General features: G+C 40.2%; 1 protein-coding gene across 4 annotated transcripts in view; it reads right to left on the reverse strand.

The window, feature by feature from the left end:
• Positions 1–19,339, reverse strand: part of NELL1 (neural EGFL like 1) — an 857,163-nt gene that overhangs the window by 44,334 nt on the left and 793,490 nt on the right. For 3 of the 4 annotated variants that reach the window (XM_073904919.1, XM_073904917.1, XM_073904918.1), the window contains one exon: positions 4,529–4,669. The exons of the other annotated variant lie outside the window; for it this stretch is intronic. In XM_073904919.1, the coding sequence (XP_073761020.1) occupies positions 4,529–4,669 (141 nt within the window). The remainder of the gene's footprint in view (positions 1–4,528; positions 4,670–19,339) is intronic. 4 annotated transcript variants of the gene reach the window in all.

A 19,339-nucleotide genomic window follows, 5' to 3' on the forward strand; every position in this document is an offset into this window, starting at 1 on the left:
TGTCAATGCTACCTAGAGCAATCTACACATTCATTGCAATCCCCATCAAAATACCATCCACTTTTTTCAAAGAAATGGAACAAATCATCCTAAAATTTGTATGGAACCAGGAGAGACCCCGAATAGCCAGAGGAATGTTGAAAAAGAAAAGCAAAGCTGGTGGCATCACAAATCCGGACTTCCAGCTCTATTACAAAGTTGTCATCATCAAGACACTATGGTACTGGCACAAAAACAGACATACAGATCAATGGAACAGAACCGAAAGCCCAGAAATGGACCCTCAGCTCTATGGTCAACTCATCTTTGACAAAGCAGGACAGAATGTCCAATGGAAAAAAGACAGTCTCTTCAACAAATGGTGTGGGGAAATTGGACAGCCACATGCAGAAGAATGAAACTGGACCGTTTCCTTACACCACACACAAAAATAGACTCCAAATGGTTGAAAGACCTAAACGTGAGACAGAAGTCCATCAAAATCCTAAAGGAGAACACAGGTAGCAACCTCTTCGACCTCAGCTGCAGCAACTTCTTCCTAGAAACATCGCCAAAGGCAAGGGAAACCAGGGCAAAAATGAACTTTTGGGATTTCATCAAGATAAAAAGCTTTTGCCCAGCAAAAGAAACAGTCCACAAAACCAAAAGACAACCGACAGAATGGGAGAAAGTATTTGCAAATGACATATCAGATAAAGGGCTAGTCTCCAAAATCTATAAAGAACCTGTCAAACTCAACACCCAGAAAACAAATAATCCAATCAAGAAATGGGCAGAAGACATGAACAGACATTTTTCCAAAGAAGACATCCAAATGGCCAACAGACACATGAAAAAGTGCTCCACATCGTTCGGCATCAGGAAATCCAAACTAAAACCTCAATGAGATACCACCTCGCACCAGTCAGAATGGCTAAAATTAACAAGTCAGGAAACGACAGATGTTGGCGAGGATGCGGAGAAAGGGGAACCCTCCTACACTGTTGGTGGGAATGCAAGCTGGTGCAGCCACTCTGGAAAACAGTATGGAGGTTCCTCAAACAGTTGAAAATAGAGCTACCCTACGATCCAGCAATTGCACTACTGGGTATTTACCCCAAAGATACAAATGTAGGGATCCAAAGGGGTACGTGCACCCCAATGTTTAGAGCAGCCATGTCCACAATAGCCAAACTGTGGAAAGAGCCAAGATGTCCATCGACATATGAATGGATAAAGAAGAGGTGGTATATATACACACTGGAACATTATGCAGCCATCAAAAGGAATGAGATCTTGCCATTTGCAACCACGTGGATGGAACTGGAGGGTGTTATGCTGAGTGAAATAAGTCAATCAGAGAAGGACATGTATCATATGACCTTACTGATATGAGGAATTCTTAATCTTAGGAAACAAACTGAGGGTTGCTGGAGTGGTGGGGGGTGGGAGGGATGGGGTGGCTGGGTGATAGACATTGGGTAGGGTATGTGCTATGGTGAGCACTGTGAATTGTGCAAGACTGTTGAATCACAGATCTGTACTTCTGAAACAAATAATGCAACATATGTTAAGAAAAAAGAAAAAGAAGAAGATAGCAGGAGGGGAAGAATGAAGGGGAGTAAGTCGGAGGGGGAGACGAACCATGAGAGACGATGGACTTTGAAAAACAAACTGAGGGTTCTAGAGGGGAGGAGGGTGGGGGGATGGGTTAGCCTGTGATGGGTATTAAAGAGGGCACATTCTGCGTGGAGTACTGTGTGTGGAGCACAAACAATGAATCATGGAACCCTACATCAAAAACTAATGATGTAATGTATGGTGATTAACATAACAATAAAAAAGACCCTTTCACAAAGACATTTCCAAAAGTATGGAAATGAAGGGGCATTCAGATTCACAATTGCCCTAATTAAAAATGCCACTAATAAAAACAACTCTATTGCCTTGTCAAGGAATCCGATTTGCTGTAGCTTTCCTGTACAGACCAGGGATCAGTTCGTGGAAGAAGAAAAGTGCTTCTTCAGGGAGGGCAGGAGATCTGATCCCCCAGGCAGACCACTCAGCATGGCAGAGAAAAATCTGCAGGTGAGGTGACCATGACATCTGTCATCCTAACAGGGACATTTATGGGAGTGACAAGGCGCTATGGATAATTACATCAGAACAACAGGCATAAACTGGAACTGCACTGGGTATCTGGGATGTAGAGTGACCCTTGACTTAGGCTTGAGTCTCAACTTGCATCAAACCAACTATGCAGCTGGGAACAAGGTGTCACCGTTTTTGAGACTGAATTTCTTTGTTAGGCACACGAATTGGTGGCAATTTTCTCATTGACCGAACACCAATTACCAGAGGGTCTTACTGGAGAGATAGAAGAATAAAGTCCATTTCACACCCACGTTCTAGTTGGAGAGCAAATAAACTGTACAGTGGTACAAGTTTCTATGGTATAAGCCAGAGAAATATACATCAGGAGAAAACTAAAGCTAGCCGGGGACAGCAGTGATGACTCCTAGGAAAACATCGAATAATGCTTCATGGGGGCCTGGTGGAACACGAGCTGAAATTAGGAAAAAGAACTGAAATTCCCACGGGAATCAAGACGATCAAGGAAAAGATAGGATTATCTTTAATTCAGAGTTCTGTTCCATTCCAGCCAGAGAGGACAGCATAGGCAAAAACATCTAACAGTGCAAGAGCATGGCAGCTCCAGGCAGTTACAACATTGGTTTAACATAGGTAATCTCTAGGGTTCTTCATGCAACAAAAAGTTGGGTCTCCCATTAAATGAGATCAAATATTGTGTTTAAAAATGAGATTTTTATTTTTAGTGCCACAGTGTAATACTACACAAGGCCAATATTCTTTCTCCATTCCTCAGTCACAATTGCCATTCTATCTATTCCTATTAACATAACTTATTTATACCGAGTTGCACACACACACAGAACTTCTTGGCCATATGTACAGGAAGTATCTGAAGACCCAGGATAACTATAAACCTGTCCCTAAGCTTACAAGGCACCTGAGTGGCTCAGTCAGTTAAGCATCTGACTCTTGGTTTCCACTCAGGTCCTGATCTCAGGGACATCAGATCCAGCCCCAAGTTGGGCTCTGAGCTCAGTCTGCTTGAGATTCTCTCCCTCTGCACCACCTTCCACCCCCCACACCCCCCAACTCCAGCTCACACACAGACACTCTCTCTCTAAAATAAATTAAACAAACAAAAGAATAAAAGGAACATAGAGCCTAGGGCAGAATGCTGAATATGCAGGAACACTGAAGATAATGGTAACTAACATTTACTGAATATTAACAGGTGTCAATACAATTAATTCCTGCAACGCTCATATGACCTAAATAGCAACATTTCCATTTTATGGATGAGATACTCAGGTATGGACTAGATAAGATCTTGCCACTGGGAACCTATTTAGAAATGAAAGAGCTAGAATTTGACAGCGGGCGTTTGGCTCTGCGATCCATGCTTTTAACAACTATACTGCATGCCTCTCAACAGGAGTGGTAGACAGTTCATGCTCTGTGCCCATTGTTCCCTAATTCATCTTTACTTTAAAACAACCTCAGAGGAGAAGTTGGAAAAACACTAGGTGGATCTCAGTAGCAACCTTCAAAAAAATATATATATATGCAATGAGCAGAGACAGTAAATTTTCAAAATCACATTCCCATTTTCTAATTCAGCAGTCTGAACCCAAGGTCAGAAGGCTTGCCCTGTAGGTTTCTCCAAATCCACATGAAGAATTTAGTTGAATTCACAGGACATGATGTAAATGGATTGGCCAAAGTTCTCATGGAAACAATGACAGGTTTGATCAGCTGTTTGCATATCATGAAACTTGTAGGGTCTTGAAGGTAAAAAAAAAAACAAAAAAAAAAAACCCAAAAAAACTCCATCTGCTAGCTTCCTCTGTTCAGCATTTAACAGAACCTCAAGCAGAACAGTGATTAGAGAGACTTTGTAAGTAAGGATGATGGTGGTAATAACAATAATAAGGTTAATGCAGCTGTATTACATTTGTGCAACAATGGAAAGCTTACAATCTCTAAATGTGTGGCATCCCATTTAATCCTAGCAACACATATATATTATTATTCCATTTTTACCCTTTCACCGACAAAGATTCAGAGAGGGGCAGTGCCTTTTTCAGTACGAGAGCTGGGATTTAACCTCAACTTTCTCATTCCACCAGTATTTCTTCTTCTCCCATTTCTGTTTCTCAAACTGTTAAAAATTTCAGCAAGCCACCATGGTTTTGCTCCAAAAGAACTAAAAGCCATGGCACACACACCCAGGCTTTGAAACTCTTGACTGCCCCAGTTTCCATATAAAAATCCTAAAGCCCCACACTGCATAATCCCTGGCCTACTCCTTGAATTGCTGAGAGAGGAAATTTGAAAACTGATGAGTTTAACCAGTGAGGGTCATATTTTAACATTGGAAGCTGAAGAGAGTGCCAAAGTAGGCTGCCCCTCCTGCAAAGGGCCAGAAGGATGGAGGGCATGGCTAAAAGCTGCTTACCAACACAGGACTCCCCGGATAGTGAAAAGGTCCCATCGTCATGGAAACCGCTTCTGCACTCACAGTGGTACCACCCTGGCAGGTTAACGCAGCGGGAATGGTTGTGGCACTCAATGATTCCCTCTGTGCATTCATCAATATCTGCCTCAGAGAAAAACACAAGCCCACCAGGACATTAATTTCTTTTGACACTAACCTTTTAGTAAACACCTAAAACATGTTCAACAGATCAGTTAAAAGTGATTAGTCACCAAAAATGAAAGTTACAGGAAGAACCAAATCCCATTTTTTCCAGAATTCAAACAAATGGAAAGCTAGGGATGTGTTCTCATATACTGAATAATAAATGAGAGCTGATGGTCATGAAGACATCCTAACTACAAATGTTGTGTTGGCTTCTGCATAACCAAAAAGGAAATTGAGGATGTTTGGCACGCTTTTGGTATTGAGTGTATATGGCTTTTCTCAGATTCATTGTTTCCAAAAAAGTAATTCCAGATATTATTTGCTGTTCTTTGAAAACATCTATGAACGAATAAGCTCAAGAAACTCTGGGTCAAATAGTGTTGAACTGATTTTTTTATACTGCCCTATCAAAGAGACTTATCATATTCATACCCCCTGCAAAACTTAGGGAAGAGAATAATAATATGCTGTTTCCCACCTGTGAGACTGTTTTGGGGAGCAGAGGTGGGGAACTACTGTTCTAATTCTTTTTAAGCTTAAGGACTTGATTTATGATTAGTCATTCAGAGATCCTCATTCTTTAGTCATTCCTTTTTTTTTTATTATGTTCAATTAGCCAACATATAGTACATCATTAGTTTTTGATGCAGTGTTCAATGATTCATTAGTTCCGTATAACACCCAGTCCTCATCACAACATGTGCCCTCCTTAATACGCTCTTCAGTCATTCCTGATGAAAGGACATATTCTGGGCTTTGTTTGCTCTAGGATCTGACTTTTTTAACATAAGCAAATGCCTAGATCACGCACAGATTCTCTAGCGCAAAGGCTTGCCTCTGAGCTGAAGGAGTTGACACCACTGCAGAAAGACAAGCTGTCAATTGTTATGCCAGGGTCAGCTCATTCTTATAAATCTCTCCATGCAATTGTTTCTTGGAATATAGACATTGTTGGCTAGAAATCTTTTACTAGGTCTCCTGGAAATATCTGAACTATGCCAGTCTTCTCCAAATAGAAATCTAGTTAATATTGGGATATAACACATAATGAATAAAACACATTTTGGAGTCTTTTTCAGCAGTGCCCTGCTGTAGGCATTGGCTCAGGGGCAATCAGCTACCAGTTGTGCTATTACCTTGACATGTCCTAAGGTGGGCACAGGGCTGTGAATGTAGTTTGCAACCTGTCAGTCTCATCTTGTGGCATTCCAGCCAAGTAAGGAGAGAAAAATTGTAGCTCTTTATACTGGGCAAATCCAGCTTTTTCTTTTCTTTTCTTCTTTTCTTTTCTGCCAACTGCCATCTTCTTCATTTTTAATTTTTTTATTATGTTCAATTAGCCAACATATAGTACATCATTAGTTTCTGATGTAGTGCTCAACAATTCATTAGTTGCAAATAACAACCAGTGCTTATCACATCACATGTCCTCCTTAATACCCATTACCTGGATACCTCTTCCCCTAACCCCCCTCCCTTCTGTAACCCTCAGTTTGTTTCCCAGAGTCTGGAGTCTCTCATGGTTTGTCTCCCTCTCTGATTTCTTGCCATTCAGTTTCCCTTCCCTTCCCCTGTGGTCCTCTGTGCTATTGCTTATGTTCCACATATGAGTGAAACCATATGATAACTGTCTATCTCTGCTTGACTTATTTCTCTTAGCATAATCTCCTCCAGTTCCATCCATGTCGATGCAAGTGGTAGGTATTCATCCTTTCTGATGGCTGAGTAATATTCCATTGTATTATGAACCACATCTTCTTTATCCGTTCATCTGTTGAAGGGCATCTCGGCTCCTTCCACAGTTTGGCTCTTGTGGACACTGCTGCTATGAACATTGGGGTGCCTGTGCCCCTTCTTTTCACTACATCTGTATCTTTGGGGTAAATACCTAATAGTGCAATTGCTGGGTCATAGGGTAGCTCTATTTTTAATGTCTTGGGGAACATTCATACTGTTTTCCAGAGTGGCTGTACCAGCTCGCATTCCCACCAATAGTGTAAGAGGGTTCTCCTTTCTCTACATCCTCACCAACATTTGTTGTTCCCTGTCTTATTAATTTTAGACATTCTAACTGGTGTAAGGTAGTATCTCATTGTGGTTTCTTCCTTTATGACTTCATCATTCAGCCCATATAATTCTTTGACATGTAGCATCCCTTAGTTTTTATTAACTTTTTAATTTTTTTTAGTTTTTAATTTTAATTCCAGTATAGTTAGCATACAACAGTATTAGTTTCATGTGTACAGTAGAGTGATTCAACAATTCTATAATAGAGGACTCAGTGCTCATCAGGATAAGTATACGATTTAATCCCTATCACCTATTTAACCCATCCCCCCATCCATACTAATAACCATCAGTTTATTTTTTATAGTTAAGAATCTGTTTCTTGGTTTGTCTATTTTTTTGCTTGCTCACTTATGTTTCTTAAACTCCACATATGAGTGAAATCATATGGTATTTGTCTTTTTCTCACTTATTTTGCTTAGCATTATATTCTCTAGCTCCATCCATGTCATTGCATATGGCAAGATATCATTCTTTTATGGCTGAAAAATATTCCACTGTGTATACACACACACACACACACACACACACACACACACACATATCTTCTTTGTTCCCTCATCCATCAATGTATACTTGGGCTATTTCCAATATTTGACTATGGTAAATAATGCTGCAATAAACATAGGGGTGTATGTATCCCTTCAAATTCGTGCTTTTGTATTTTGGGGGTAAATACATAGTAGAGTGATTACTGGATCAGAAGGTAGTTCTATTTTTAATTTTTTGAGGTATTTCCATAGTGTTTTGCACAGTGGCTGGACCAGTTTTCATTCCCACCAACAGTGCATTAGGGTTCCTTTGTCTCCACATCCTCGCCAACACTTGTTTCTTGTGTTGTTGATTTTAGCCACTTTGACAGGTGTGAGGTGATATTTCATTGTCATTTTGATTTGCATTTCCCTGATGATGAGTGATGTGAGCATCTCATCATGAGTCTGTCTTTCATTTGTCATTGGTATGTCTTCTTTGGAGAAATGTCTGTTCATGTCTTCTGCCTATTTTTTTAATTGGATTATTTGGTTTTTGGGTGTTGAGTTGTATCAAATTTTTTTAAAACTTTTATTTATTTGACAGAGAGTGAGCGAAAACACAAGCAGGAGGAGCAGCAGAGGGAGAGGGAGAGGGAGAAGTAGACTCCCCACTGAGCAGGGAGCCTGATGCGGGGCTCGATTCCAGGACCCAGGGATCATGACCTGAGCTGAAGGCAGACGTTTAACTGACGGAGCCTCCCGGGTGCCCCTGTATCATTTCTTTATATATATTAGATACTAACCCTTTATTGGACATGTTATTTGCAAATATCTCCCATTCCATAGTTGCCTTTTAGTTTTGTTGATTGTTTCCTTCACTGTGCAGAAACTTTTATTTTGAAGTAGTGACAATAGTTTATTTTTGCTTTTAATTCCCTTGTCTCAGGAGACATATCTAGAAAAGTGTTGCTATGGCCAATGTCAGAGACATTACTGCCTCTGCTCATTTCTAGGATTTTTAGAGCTTCAAGTTTCACATTTAGGTCCTTAATCCATTTTGAGCTTACATTTGTGTATGGTGTGTGAGAAAGTTATCCAGGTTCATTCTTTTCCATGTAGCTGTCCAGTTTTCCCAGCAACATTTGTTGAAGAGATTTTCCCATTGTATATTCTTTCCTCCTTTGTTGAAAATTAATTGACCATAAAATTATGGGTTTATTTCTGGGTTTTCTATTCTGTTCCATTGATCTTTGTGTCTGTTTTTATGCCAGTACTATACTGTTTTGACTACTTCAGGTTTGTAATATAACTTGAAGTCTGAAATTGTGATAGCTCCAGTTTTGATTTTTTCTTTTTTTTTAAAAGACATTTACTTTAGAGAGAGAGTGCACGGAGGGCAGGAGCAGAGGGAGAGGGAGAGAGAAATTCAAGCAGACTCTCTGCACTAAGTGTGGAGTCCAGCATGGGGCTCGATCTCACGGCCCTCAGATCATGACCTGAGCTGAAATCAAGAGTCAGATGCTTAACTGACTATGCCACCCAGGCACTAGTTTTTCATTAAACATTGCTTTGGCTATTTATGGTTTTTTGTGGTTCCATACAAATGTTAGGATTGTTCCAGTTCTGTGAACAATGCTATAGGTATTTTGGTAGGGACTGCTTTAAATCTATAGAATACTTTGGGTAGTATAGATATTTTTAACAATATTTGTTCTTCCAATCCATGAGCATGAAATACCTTTCCATTTGTTTGTGTCATCTTCGCTGTCTTTCATCAGTGTTTTATAGTTTTCAGAGTAGAGTCTTAAACCTCATTGGACAAGTTTATTCCGAGATAATTTATTATTTTTGGTGCAACTGTAAATGAGATCGTTTTCCTCATTTCACTTTCTGCTGTTTAATTATTAGTATATAGAAATGCATCAGATTTGTGTACACTACTTTAGTACCCTGCAACTTTAGTGAATTCATTTATCAGTTCTAGCAGTTTTGTCATGAAGTCTTTCAGGTTTTCCATATATGGATCATATCAACAACTAAAGTTTTACTTCTTCCTTACTGATGTGGAGGCCTTTTATTTCTTTTTGTTGTCTAATTGCTGTCACTGGGATTTCCAGTACTATACTGAATAAAAGTGGTGATAGTGGACATCCTTGTCTTGATCCTCACCTTAGGGGAAAGGCTCTCAGTTTGTCCCATTGAATATAATGTATGCTCTGGGTTTTTCATATAAGGCCTTTATTATGTTGAGGTATGTTCCCTCTAAACCTACTTTGTTGAGGGTTTTTATCATGGATGTTGTATTTTGTCAAGTTTTTTTACATCTTTTGAAATGATCATGCAGTTATCCTCTTAATGATGTGATGTATCACACTGATTGATTTGCAAATGTTGAACCACCCTTGCATCCCAGGAATAAATCTTACTTGATCATGGTGAATGATTTCTTTTTAGTGTATTTTTGGATTTGGTTTGCTAGTATTTTGTTGAGAATTTTTGCATCTCTGGCCTATAGTTCTCTTATTTTGTTGTGACTTTATCTGGTTTTCGTATCAGGGTGATATTGGCCTTATAGAATGAATTTGACAGCTTTCCTTCCTCTTCTATTTGTTGGAATCATTTGAGAAGAATAGGTATTAACTCTTTTTTAAATGTTTGGTAGAATTCACCTGTTCAGCCATCTGATCCTGGACTTTTGTTTACTGGCAGTTTTTTGATTATTGATTCAATTTCATTGCTAGTATTTGGTCTGTTCAAATTTTCTATTTCTTCCTGCTTCTGTTTGTTATGTTATACATGTCTAGGAATTTATACATTTCTTCTAGGTTGTCCAATTTGTTGGAATATAATTTTTCATAATATTCTCTTACAATTGTTTATATATCTATGGGGTGGGTTGGTATTTCTCCTTGTTCATTGTAATTTTATTTATCTGGGTCCTCTCTCTCTTTCTCTCTCTGGATGAGTCTGGCTGGAGATTTATCAATTTTGTTGAACCTCTCAAAGAACCAGCTCCTGGTTTCTTTGATTTGTTCTATTGTTTTTTAGTTTTTTCATTTATTTCTGCTCTAATCTTTATTTCCTTTCTTCTGCTAGTTTTAGGTTCTGTTTGTCTTTTTTTCTAGCTCCTTTATGTACAAAGTTAAATTTTTTATTTGTGATTGTTCTTGTTTCTGAGGCATTGCTATAAACTTCCCTCTCGGAACTGCTTTTGCTGTGTCCCAAAGATTCTGGACCATTGGATTTTCATTTTCATTTGTTTCCATTTCATCTTTTATTTTCTGGTTGACCCATTCACTGTTCAGTAGCATGTTGTTTAGTTTCAGTGTTGTGCTCTTTCCAGATTTTTTCTTATGCCTGAATTCTAGGTTCATAACGGTGTGGTCAGAAAAGATGTATGGTATGACTTCGATCTTTTTGAATTTGTTGAGACTTGTTTTGTGACCTTTTATGTGATCTATTCTGGAGAATATTCTCTGTACATTTTAAACGAATGTGCATTCTGTTGTTTTAGGATGGAATGTTCTGGATATATCTGTTAAATCCAACTGTTCCCGTGTGTCATTCAAAGCTACTGTTTCCTTGTTGGTTTTCTGTTAGATGATCTGTCCATCAATGTTGGTGGGGTGTTGAAGTCTACTACTATTATTGTGTTACTGTTGATTACTTCCTTTATGTTTATTATTAGCTGCTTTATGTATTTGGGTGTTCCCATGATGGATGTTTAAGTATTTACAATTGTTTATCTTCTTGTTGGATTGTCCCTATTATTATACGGTGTCCTTTGTCACTTGTTACAGTTTTTATTTTAAAGTCTACATTGTCTAAGTACTGCTACCCCTGCTTTCTTTTGCCATCCATTTGTATGATAAATGTTTCTCCATCCCCTAACTTTCAATCTGTAGGTGTCCTTCTTTAGTTTTTGTCTCAGAAACTCTTTCTCTCTCCTTCTATTCTGATTGATAGCCTTGCTGGACAGATTATTCTTGGCTGCAGATTTTTCCCTTTTAGCACTTTGAATATATCATGCCACTCCCTTTTGGCCCCACGAAGTTTCTCTGAAAAATCAGCTGAAAGCCTTATGGGATTTCCCTTGTATGTAACTCTTTTCTTTTCTCTTGCTGCTTTAAAGATTTTTTCCTTATCACTACTTTTTGTCATTCTAATTACTATCTGTCTTGCTGGAGACCTCTTTGTGCTGATTTCTTTGGGGGGAATCTCTGTGCCTCCTGGATATGGATATATGTTTCCTTCCCCAGATTTGGGAAGTTTTCAGCTAAATCTTCAATTTTCTGCCTCCCTTTCTCTCTCTTCTTCTGGGATCCCTATAGTACAAATGTTATTTCACTTGATGGAGTCACTGAGTTCCCTAAGGCTATTCTCAGTTTGCATAATTTTTTCCCTCTCATTTGCTCAGCTTGATTACTTTCCATTCCTCTGTCTTCCAGATCATTAATTCATTCTTCTGATTCCATTAGCCTATTTATTCCACCAAGTGTACTATCAAATTTCATTTATTGTGTTTTTCATCTCTGACTGTTTTTTTTTTTTTAATCTCTTTGTTAAATGTCTCACTGACATCCTCCACTCTTTTCTCAAGTCCAAGAGTATCTTTATGATCATTACTTTAAATTCTCTATCAGGCGCATTACTTACGACTTATCTCTGTTTCACTTAGGTCTCTTGCTGTGGTTTGGTCCTATTATTTTATTTGGGATATATTCCTCTGTCTTCTCATTTTGTCTATCGCTCTGTATCTGTTTCTGTGTGTTAGGAGAGTCAGCTATATCTTGTCTTGAAACTAACTGCCTTATGAAGAGGAGGTCCTATAGTGCCCTGCAGGGCAGTGCACCTTGTTCCTCAGGACCTGGTGCTTGCTGGGTTTCTCCTATGCCTGCTGTGTGTGCTTTGCTGTAGTCCTGGCCTCTTTTTCCTTCCGTCCAGTTGTCCGTGGAGGCTCTTTCTTCCTGTCACGGGCAGTGTTTGGTCCCTGGCTTGGTGGGGCACATTTTAACAAGGTACGCACTAGTCTGCTTATGAAATGCAACCTGCCACCACTGCCACCAGAAATGAAGCCCGGCAAAAGATCCTGGTCAGGAGATGGGGTACTGGTGAGGTTTGCACTGGTCTTCCGGGTGCTGCAGTGCTGGGACTAAGGAAAGCTTTAGTGGAAAGGGCAGATCCACCCAAGTGTCGGGGGCAGGTCTTGGGGTAAGCATGTTGGGTAGTGAGTGTTGGTGATATCCTGGTTCCTGCATGTGCTCCTGTGTTTATGCTTAAGGGCAAGGGCAGGAAATAGCATGTGCCAGATTCTTTGTTCCTGGAGGGGTCTCCCTGTGATCCTTGCCTCTTTGGGACAGGCTCTGAGATGAGTAAATCACTCTCCCTCCAGTGTGCCCCTATTGCTCCTCTATGTTAGATCTCTGCTGGCTGTTTGTTGTGCTGTCTTTTTAAGGGTGGAGATTTGGCTTGCTAAAGCCTTCTGGATTATCCTAAAGCGGAGCCTACTGATTTTTAAAATTCCAGGTTTCTAAGTCCCGCTTGTTGTAAGAACTCACAAAATTCAGCCCCTCTCACTGTCAAAGCCAAATGTCTTCCCCAAACGGGTTCCCTGGGTGTGACAGTCTGTTTCTCATCCTTCTCAAGACCCAGGTTCTCTCTGGGACCACAGACAGCTAAGGTCCATTTTGTTCTCAAACTGTATCTCCATGCTTTCTACCTTCTTCTAGTCTCTATTCTCTACCTTTGGTTGTTATGTTTGTTCTGCCAGTCCTCGGGTCATTTTGGGGGTTATTTATGCTGATGTGTTATTTAGTTGTACCCATGGGACAAGGTGAGCTTAGGGTTCTCTTACTCAGCTATCTCCCCAGACTCCAATCACACCCCTTAGGTTTCTAAATGTAATAAGCCCACAGGACACAGGGGCACCTTCAGCTACTGCAGTCAGGTTGTCTGTGCATGTATTATAAATTCCCAGAAAATGAATTTTAAACAGCTATATTATAATTTTTGAAATTTTACAGATGTGTGATTTTGTGGGACACACCTTGGATCACTTAAAATTTCAAAAATTGAAATAGAGAGGTAACTTGAGGCTATGTCTCCCAGACAGAAAAGGCTGGCCCTGGCTTATGGAGTCAGTTCAGTATTTTTAAATACAGGTCACCAAGAGAAACAAGTGTAAAGAGAAGACTGATTTTCAAAGATAGCTTCTCCATGTAAGGCTGAAAGACAACTCTCTGCAACGGAGCAGCAACAAATTGTATCTAAGACACTGATTTCCAAAGGCCCCAGAAAGATGGTCATGACCCCCGTACATCCTGTCATGTCTAGACTTCCGACAGTATTCAGGTAACAACCATCCAACAGAGTTAGTATTTTGAGAAATCAGGAAATACACAAGCAAAACCTTCTCAGATAACCAAAATAATCACAAGCCCTGTGTTTACACCTGCTGCCCATTTCCTTCTCAAAACCGTACCAGTTTGGAGGATAAATTATCTGAACATTTTTCCTTCCTATAACAAGTCCTAGAATTTTGTTTCATCTCAGTTTAATCCAGCACAGATCTGAAGATGTGGCAGAGGAAACAACAGATGATGGGGGATTCCTAAAAGCAGAACCTAACAGTATTTATTTCTGTATCCTCAGTGCCAAATGTTTGTTACTAATAGCTCACGTTATAGCCTGGGTCACACATTCAAATAATTCCTCCAGCCCTCAGTTCAATGTTCAATTTCTAGGAGGAGCAGGGGTGGTGAATCATGTGCAAATATTTTTTCAATTCACATATATTTTTATTCCTAAAATGATAATAATAAGAGAGACCTTTAAGGCTTCTATGATTCAGCAGGACAGAAGTTATCTGTGTAGCATGGAGAACTGTGAGAGCAGGACAACCAGACAGTTATAGGTCTACAACTGCCCCCAGAGACAACAGGGAATCCCTCCCTGGCTTACAATGAAAATGAGAAAAGGAGTGGAGATGTCCCTTGCCTGGGAGATGCACTGTACAGAGCAGATTCTGGCAACTCAATGCGAATAACTAGGATTCCGCACATACCAGCATTGGTAACAGAGCTGCACATTTGTTCCGTAAGGTCTACAAGTGAAGCCGAAATTTTCATTTTATATGTAACCAGACTATACTTGAGAGGTGCTCACATTTTCATTGTGTTCATAAAACTGGCCATTTCTTCTATGTAGTCACAGTAGCATTAAAAGCAACTATCACAAACACAAATACAGAAACACTTAAAGGCTTTTCAGTGACATTTTGGGGACTTTAAAAATTATAAATGGGTCGTGGCTGCCTTTGTCCTTAGAGATTTGTTTCTCCCAGTCAGCACTTGCCACAGGCAAACAAACAAGACGGATGCCTTGGTAACAGGGTCTCTGCAAGTTCACTATGGAATTCAACACTCTCTCAGTGAATTCTCATGAATTACAGTGAGACTGTGTCGGGGAAGGTCACTGAGAGGACATAACTGCTGGTTGACCAGAGAGCTGGACCCAGGCAATCAGAGGTTCCTCGGCCCCTCCCCTATCCTTGGAATATACATTCTGCCCACTGTTCCCACAGGGAGAGCTGTTTTCAAGGACACAGCCTTGAGAAAGCAATGTGTTGTTATGACCATCTGGACAGTATACATGATGGAACCCAGTGAAGGCCTCTATATAAACTTTTAAGATTCTGGCAGATGGGTGTGGAGACCTACTCATCTTGCAGCTGCTTAAGACAAGCCTTGTACATTAAATTCCTTTGTGTATTATACCTGCCACCTACTAATCTGCAGTGGTTTGCCTCCTTCTTCTGCCTCTCCTGGCCCTGCATGTACAGAGGCCACTTTGCAAACCAAAAGCCTGGCTGCATCACACAATGTGTTATTCATTCCAAAGGAAACAAGCCAAAAATATATATCATTTTTCCTTCCTATAACAAGTCCTAGAATTTTGTTTAATCTCAGTTTAATCCAGCACAGATCTGAAGATGTGGCAGAGGAAACAACAGATGATGGGGGATTCCTAAAAGCAGAACCTACAGTATTTATTTCTGTATCCTCAGTGCCAAGTGTTTGTTACCAATAGCTCACATTATAGCCTGGGTCACACAGGTAACAAATGGCAAAACCAAGTTCAGAACTAGCTAGAACTTGTATTGGTCAGTACCCTACCAAATCATCTTGTTGACAAACGAAGAAAGGAAGATTTACACAAATATATAGCATTTATTCAATTCTCTAATATTTGTTTAGCTGACATGCTAAAGAGGATATTTATACTGTGGCAGATGCAAAAGTAATAGGATTCCTGAAATACAAGTGCTCATGATCAAGGGGAGGAGGTATATACAAGCATCCTTTAAACCCTAGCCAGTATCACCTTCTCCAACTCCTCCAGACCCACAGGTCCTCCTTCCCCTAGTGGCTCAGTGTATATGTACACATCTGTTTAAGCACATGTCTTGCTCTATCACAGTAATTCCCCTTTTACGTCCATCACTCAGAACAAGTTTGTGACACCTGCCACACTCTGTTCCCCAAGAACAGAGACATCATCTTAGACTTATATTTCTAGTGATAGTAAGTATCAAGTAATAAGAAGGTACCCAATAAAAGTGTGTGAAAATGAATACAAAAATAAATGACAATGGACTGAATGAAAGCAACAGTGTGAAAAAGCGCTGTAATAGAGATTCAAAGTACCGCAAGATTTCCTGCTGTTGGCAAATCACAAAGATACAATATCAATTCACAAAACTAAATAAAATGAGGTTAGTTTAATCTTTATATGTTATTTACCTTGAAAAGACAATATGTAGTTTCTATTTAATACTTTGTTTCCATGTCCAATTTTCAGAGATTTTTAAGGTGGAATAGGCAACAAGAAGACACATAGCTCTACCTACCTTCAATGAACAATCCTACCTGTACCTTGAAATTTTTTATCACAGTGAAAACCAGATGACCACCAAATGGTTTTCCATAGGATGTGTCCTAAGGAACACACTTAATCCTCTTTGGAATGTACAATGAATTTACCATTAAAAGCCATTTGCAAACAAATCCTTGAATTCTTGCAAAATTCTTGTCTCGAGTTAGATGAATCTCTTCCTTTATCTGATCTCATCTGTCTCAGATATGCTATTTGAAAATTTATAAAATCAGTAAGGTTTATTTCAAAGCTTATTTTCAAGGACATACTGTTATATATCATATTAATGGATTAAAGTTCACAGTAAAGTAGAGGCTCAAGAAGCAGTTGGATTTTATGTTTTTGTTTTGTTTTGTTTAGAGAGACAAAGAGAGAGAGAGAGAGAGCATGCACGAGCAGCGGGGAGAGGGAGAGAGAGAATCTTAAGCAGGTTCCACACCCAGTGCAAAGCCTGCCATGGATCTTGATCTCACAACCGAGATCATGACCTAAGCTGAAATCAAGAGTCAGAGGCTTAACCAACTGAGCTGCCCAGATGCCCTGGATTTTATCTTTTCTAAGGATTTGTAGAGTGAGGAGGTTGAGTCATGGGAAAAACTTTGATACTTTCATTCACTCGGCAAGTTTATTGAGCACACATATAGGAAATGCTGTATCACACAGTGTGATACAGAGATTTAAAAAAAAAAAAATGTCCCTGTGCTCCAGGCACTTATAGTCTATCAGGGAATACTGGAATATAAAAAAGTAACCATGGTTAACACAACATGGACTTTGGAGACAAACATGACTTCAGATTCCTGCTCACCGACACACTAATATATCATATAGATTTTTCCAAATCTTTGTTTTCTCATCTGTAGATACTGGGAAAATAAAATCAAACTTTATAGGATTAATGAACAAAAGCCTCATAAGCAAAATCTGTTATACTTCTCCTGTTGTACAGTATATTAACTTTTAACTCTTATGCTGCTAAAAAAATCAGAAAACAGTGGATGGAGTTAGAGTGTATTATGCTGAGCAAAATATGTCAAAGAAAGACAAATACCATACAATTTCACTCATGCGGAATTTAAGAAACAAAACAGATAAACATACGTGAAAAGGGGAAAAAAAAGAAAGAGAGAGTGAAGCAAACCATAAGAGACTCTTAATGATAGAGAACAAACTGAGGGTTGATGGAGGGAGGTGGGTGGGGGATGGGCTAAATGGGTGATGGGTATTAAGGAGGGCACTTGCTAGGATGAGCACTGGGTGTTATATGTAAGGAATGAATCACTAAATTCTATTCCTGAAACCAATTACACTATATGTTACCTAGAATTTAAATAAGAATTGGAAAAAAATAAAAAATGAAAATGAAAACAGAAAAGAATTAATATTAACTTGTAATCAAGAAACTAGTTAGGACAGAGGTGATTTCTGAATCCTTAAAAATATTCATGTGGATTTTAATTGTCACACTGTAAAACACTGAGGAAGAGAATCTATGAGTCTATAATATACACCACATAAAAACATGGGTTCTCTCCCCCAAAAAGTCACATGAATTTAAGTGGAATCAGTAACATAAAGTACCAAAAATATAGTAAAAACAAAGCTGATTAGTATTTAACATTTGGTGAATTCCAGGATTGCACTGAGCATCTAGCATGTATCAGAATGTTTAAGGGAAAATAAAAAAATAAATTAGTGAAGGGGGCGGAGCAAGATGGCAGAGGAGTAGGAGACCTGGATTTCGTCTGGTCTCAGGAATTCAGCTGAATAGGGATCAAACCATTCTGAACACCTACAAACTCAACAGGAGATCGAAGAAAAGAATAGCAACAACTCTCTGAACAGAAAAGTGACTACTTACTGGAAGGTAGGACATGCGGAGAAGTGAATTTGAGGCGATATTCGGGAGGATAAGCAGCAGGGGAGGGGGCCTCCGTCGGCCGCTTCTGGCAAGTGATAGAGCCACGGAGCACAAAATCGGAACTTTTAGAAGTCGGCTCCACGGAGGGATGTCGCTGCAGTGGCTAAGCAGGGGGTGGAATCCTCCCGGGACAGTGTGGTCTCAGGACCCTAGGGGTCACAGAAAGACCAGGGGTGCCTGAGTGAGGCAGAGCTCCCAGGTATCAGAGCAGGGAAGCCGGCTGCAGAGACGGAGCCGAGGCGCGGGCTCTCAGCTCGGGGTTGCCATAAACTGTGATCCGTGGCACAGTCGGGCCACTGCTCCTCCAGCAGGGACCCAACAAGCAGCAGAGCCGGGGAGACTCCCCTCCCTCCTCTGGGAGGAGCGGCGCGGGAGCGAACCGCAGGGATCTGCTGGGTTTGGAGACCCCACATGGGGTCAGGTGCCACAGAAAGAAACGCTCGGTCACAGGCCGGGTGAGCATGGAGTGCGGCCAGAGACCGGGGACATGGGAGTGACTGGCTGCTTTTCTCTGGGGGCGCAGTGAGGAGCGGAGCCCCGACTTCTTGCCTTCTCTGGGGCAGAGACTGGGAGGCCATCATTTTCACCCTGGTCCTCCAAAGCTGTACCGAGAACGTACAGGGAACAAAAGCTCCTGAGAGCAAACCCGAGCAGCTTGCTTAGCCCGGACCGATATGTAACCTACAATGGTAGAAACATTAGACTGGCAACAGACCTATCCACAGAGACCTGGCAGGCCAGAAAGGACTGGCATGATATCTTCAGAGCACTAAACGAGAATATGCAGCCAAGAATACTATATCCAGCTAGGCTGTCAATGAAAATAGAAGGAGAGATAAAAAGCTTCCAGGACAAACAAAAACTAAAGGAATTTGCAAACACAAAACCACCCCTACAAGAAATATTGAAAGGGGTCCTCTAAGCAAAGAGAGAGCCTAAAAGCAGCATAGATCAGAAAGGAACACATACAGTAGACAGTCACAGTCACCTTACAGGCAATAAAATGGCACTAAATTCTTATCTTTCAATAGTTACCCTGAATGTAAATGGGCCACATGCCCCAATCAAAAGACACAGGCTATCAGATTAGATTAAAAAACAAGACCCATCAATATGCTGTCTGCAAGAGACTCATTTTAGACCCAAAGACACCCCCAGATTGAAAGTGAGGGGGTGGAAAACCATTCACCATGCTAATGGACACCAAACGAAAGCTGGGGTGGCAATTCT

This window comes from Callorhinus ursinus, unplaced genomic scaffold (genome assembly GCF_003265705.2).
Source record: "Callorhinus ursinus isolate GAN/ISIS: 27379988/994484 unplaced genomic scaffold, GSC_fseal_2.0 scaffold21, whole genome shotgun sequence".
NCBI classification, from domain to species: Eukaryota; Metazoa; Chordata; class Mammalia; order Carnivora; family Otariidae; genus Callorhinus; species Callorhinus ursinus.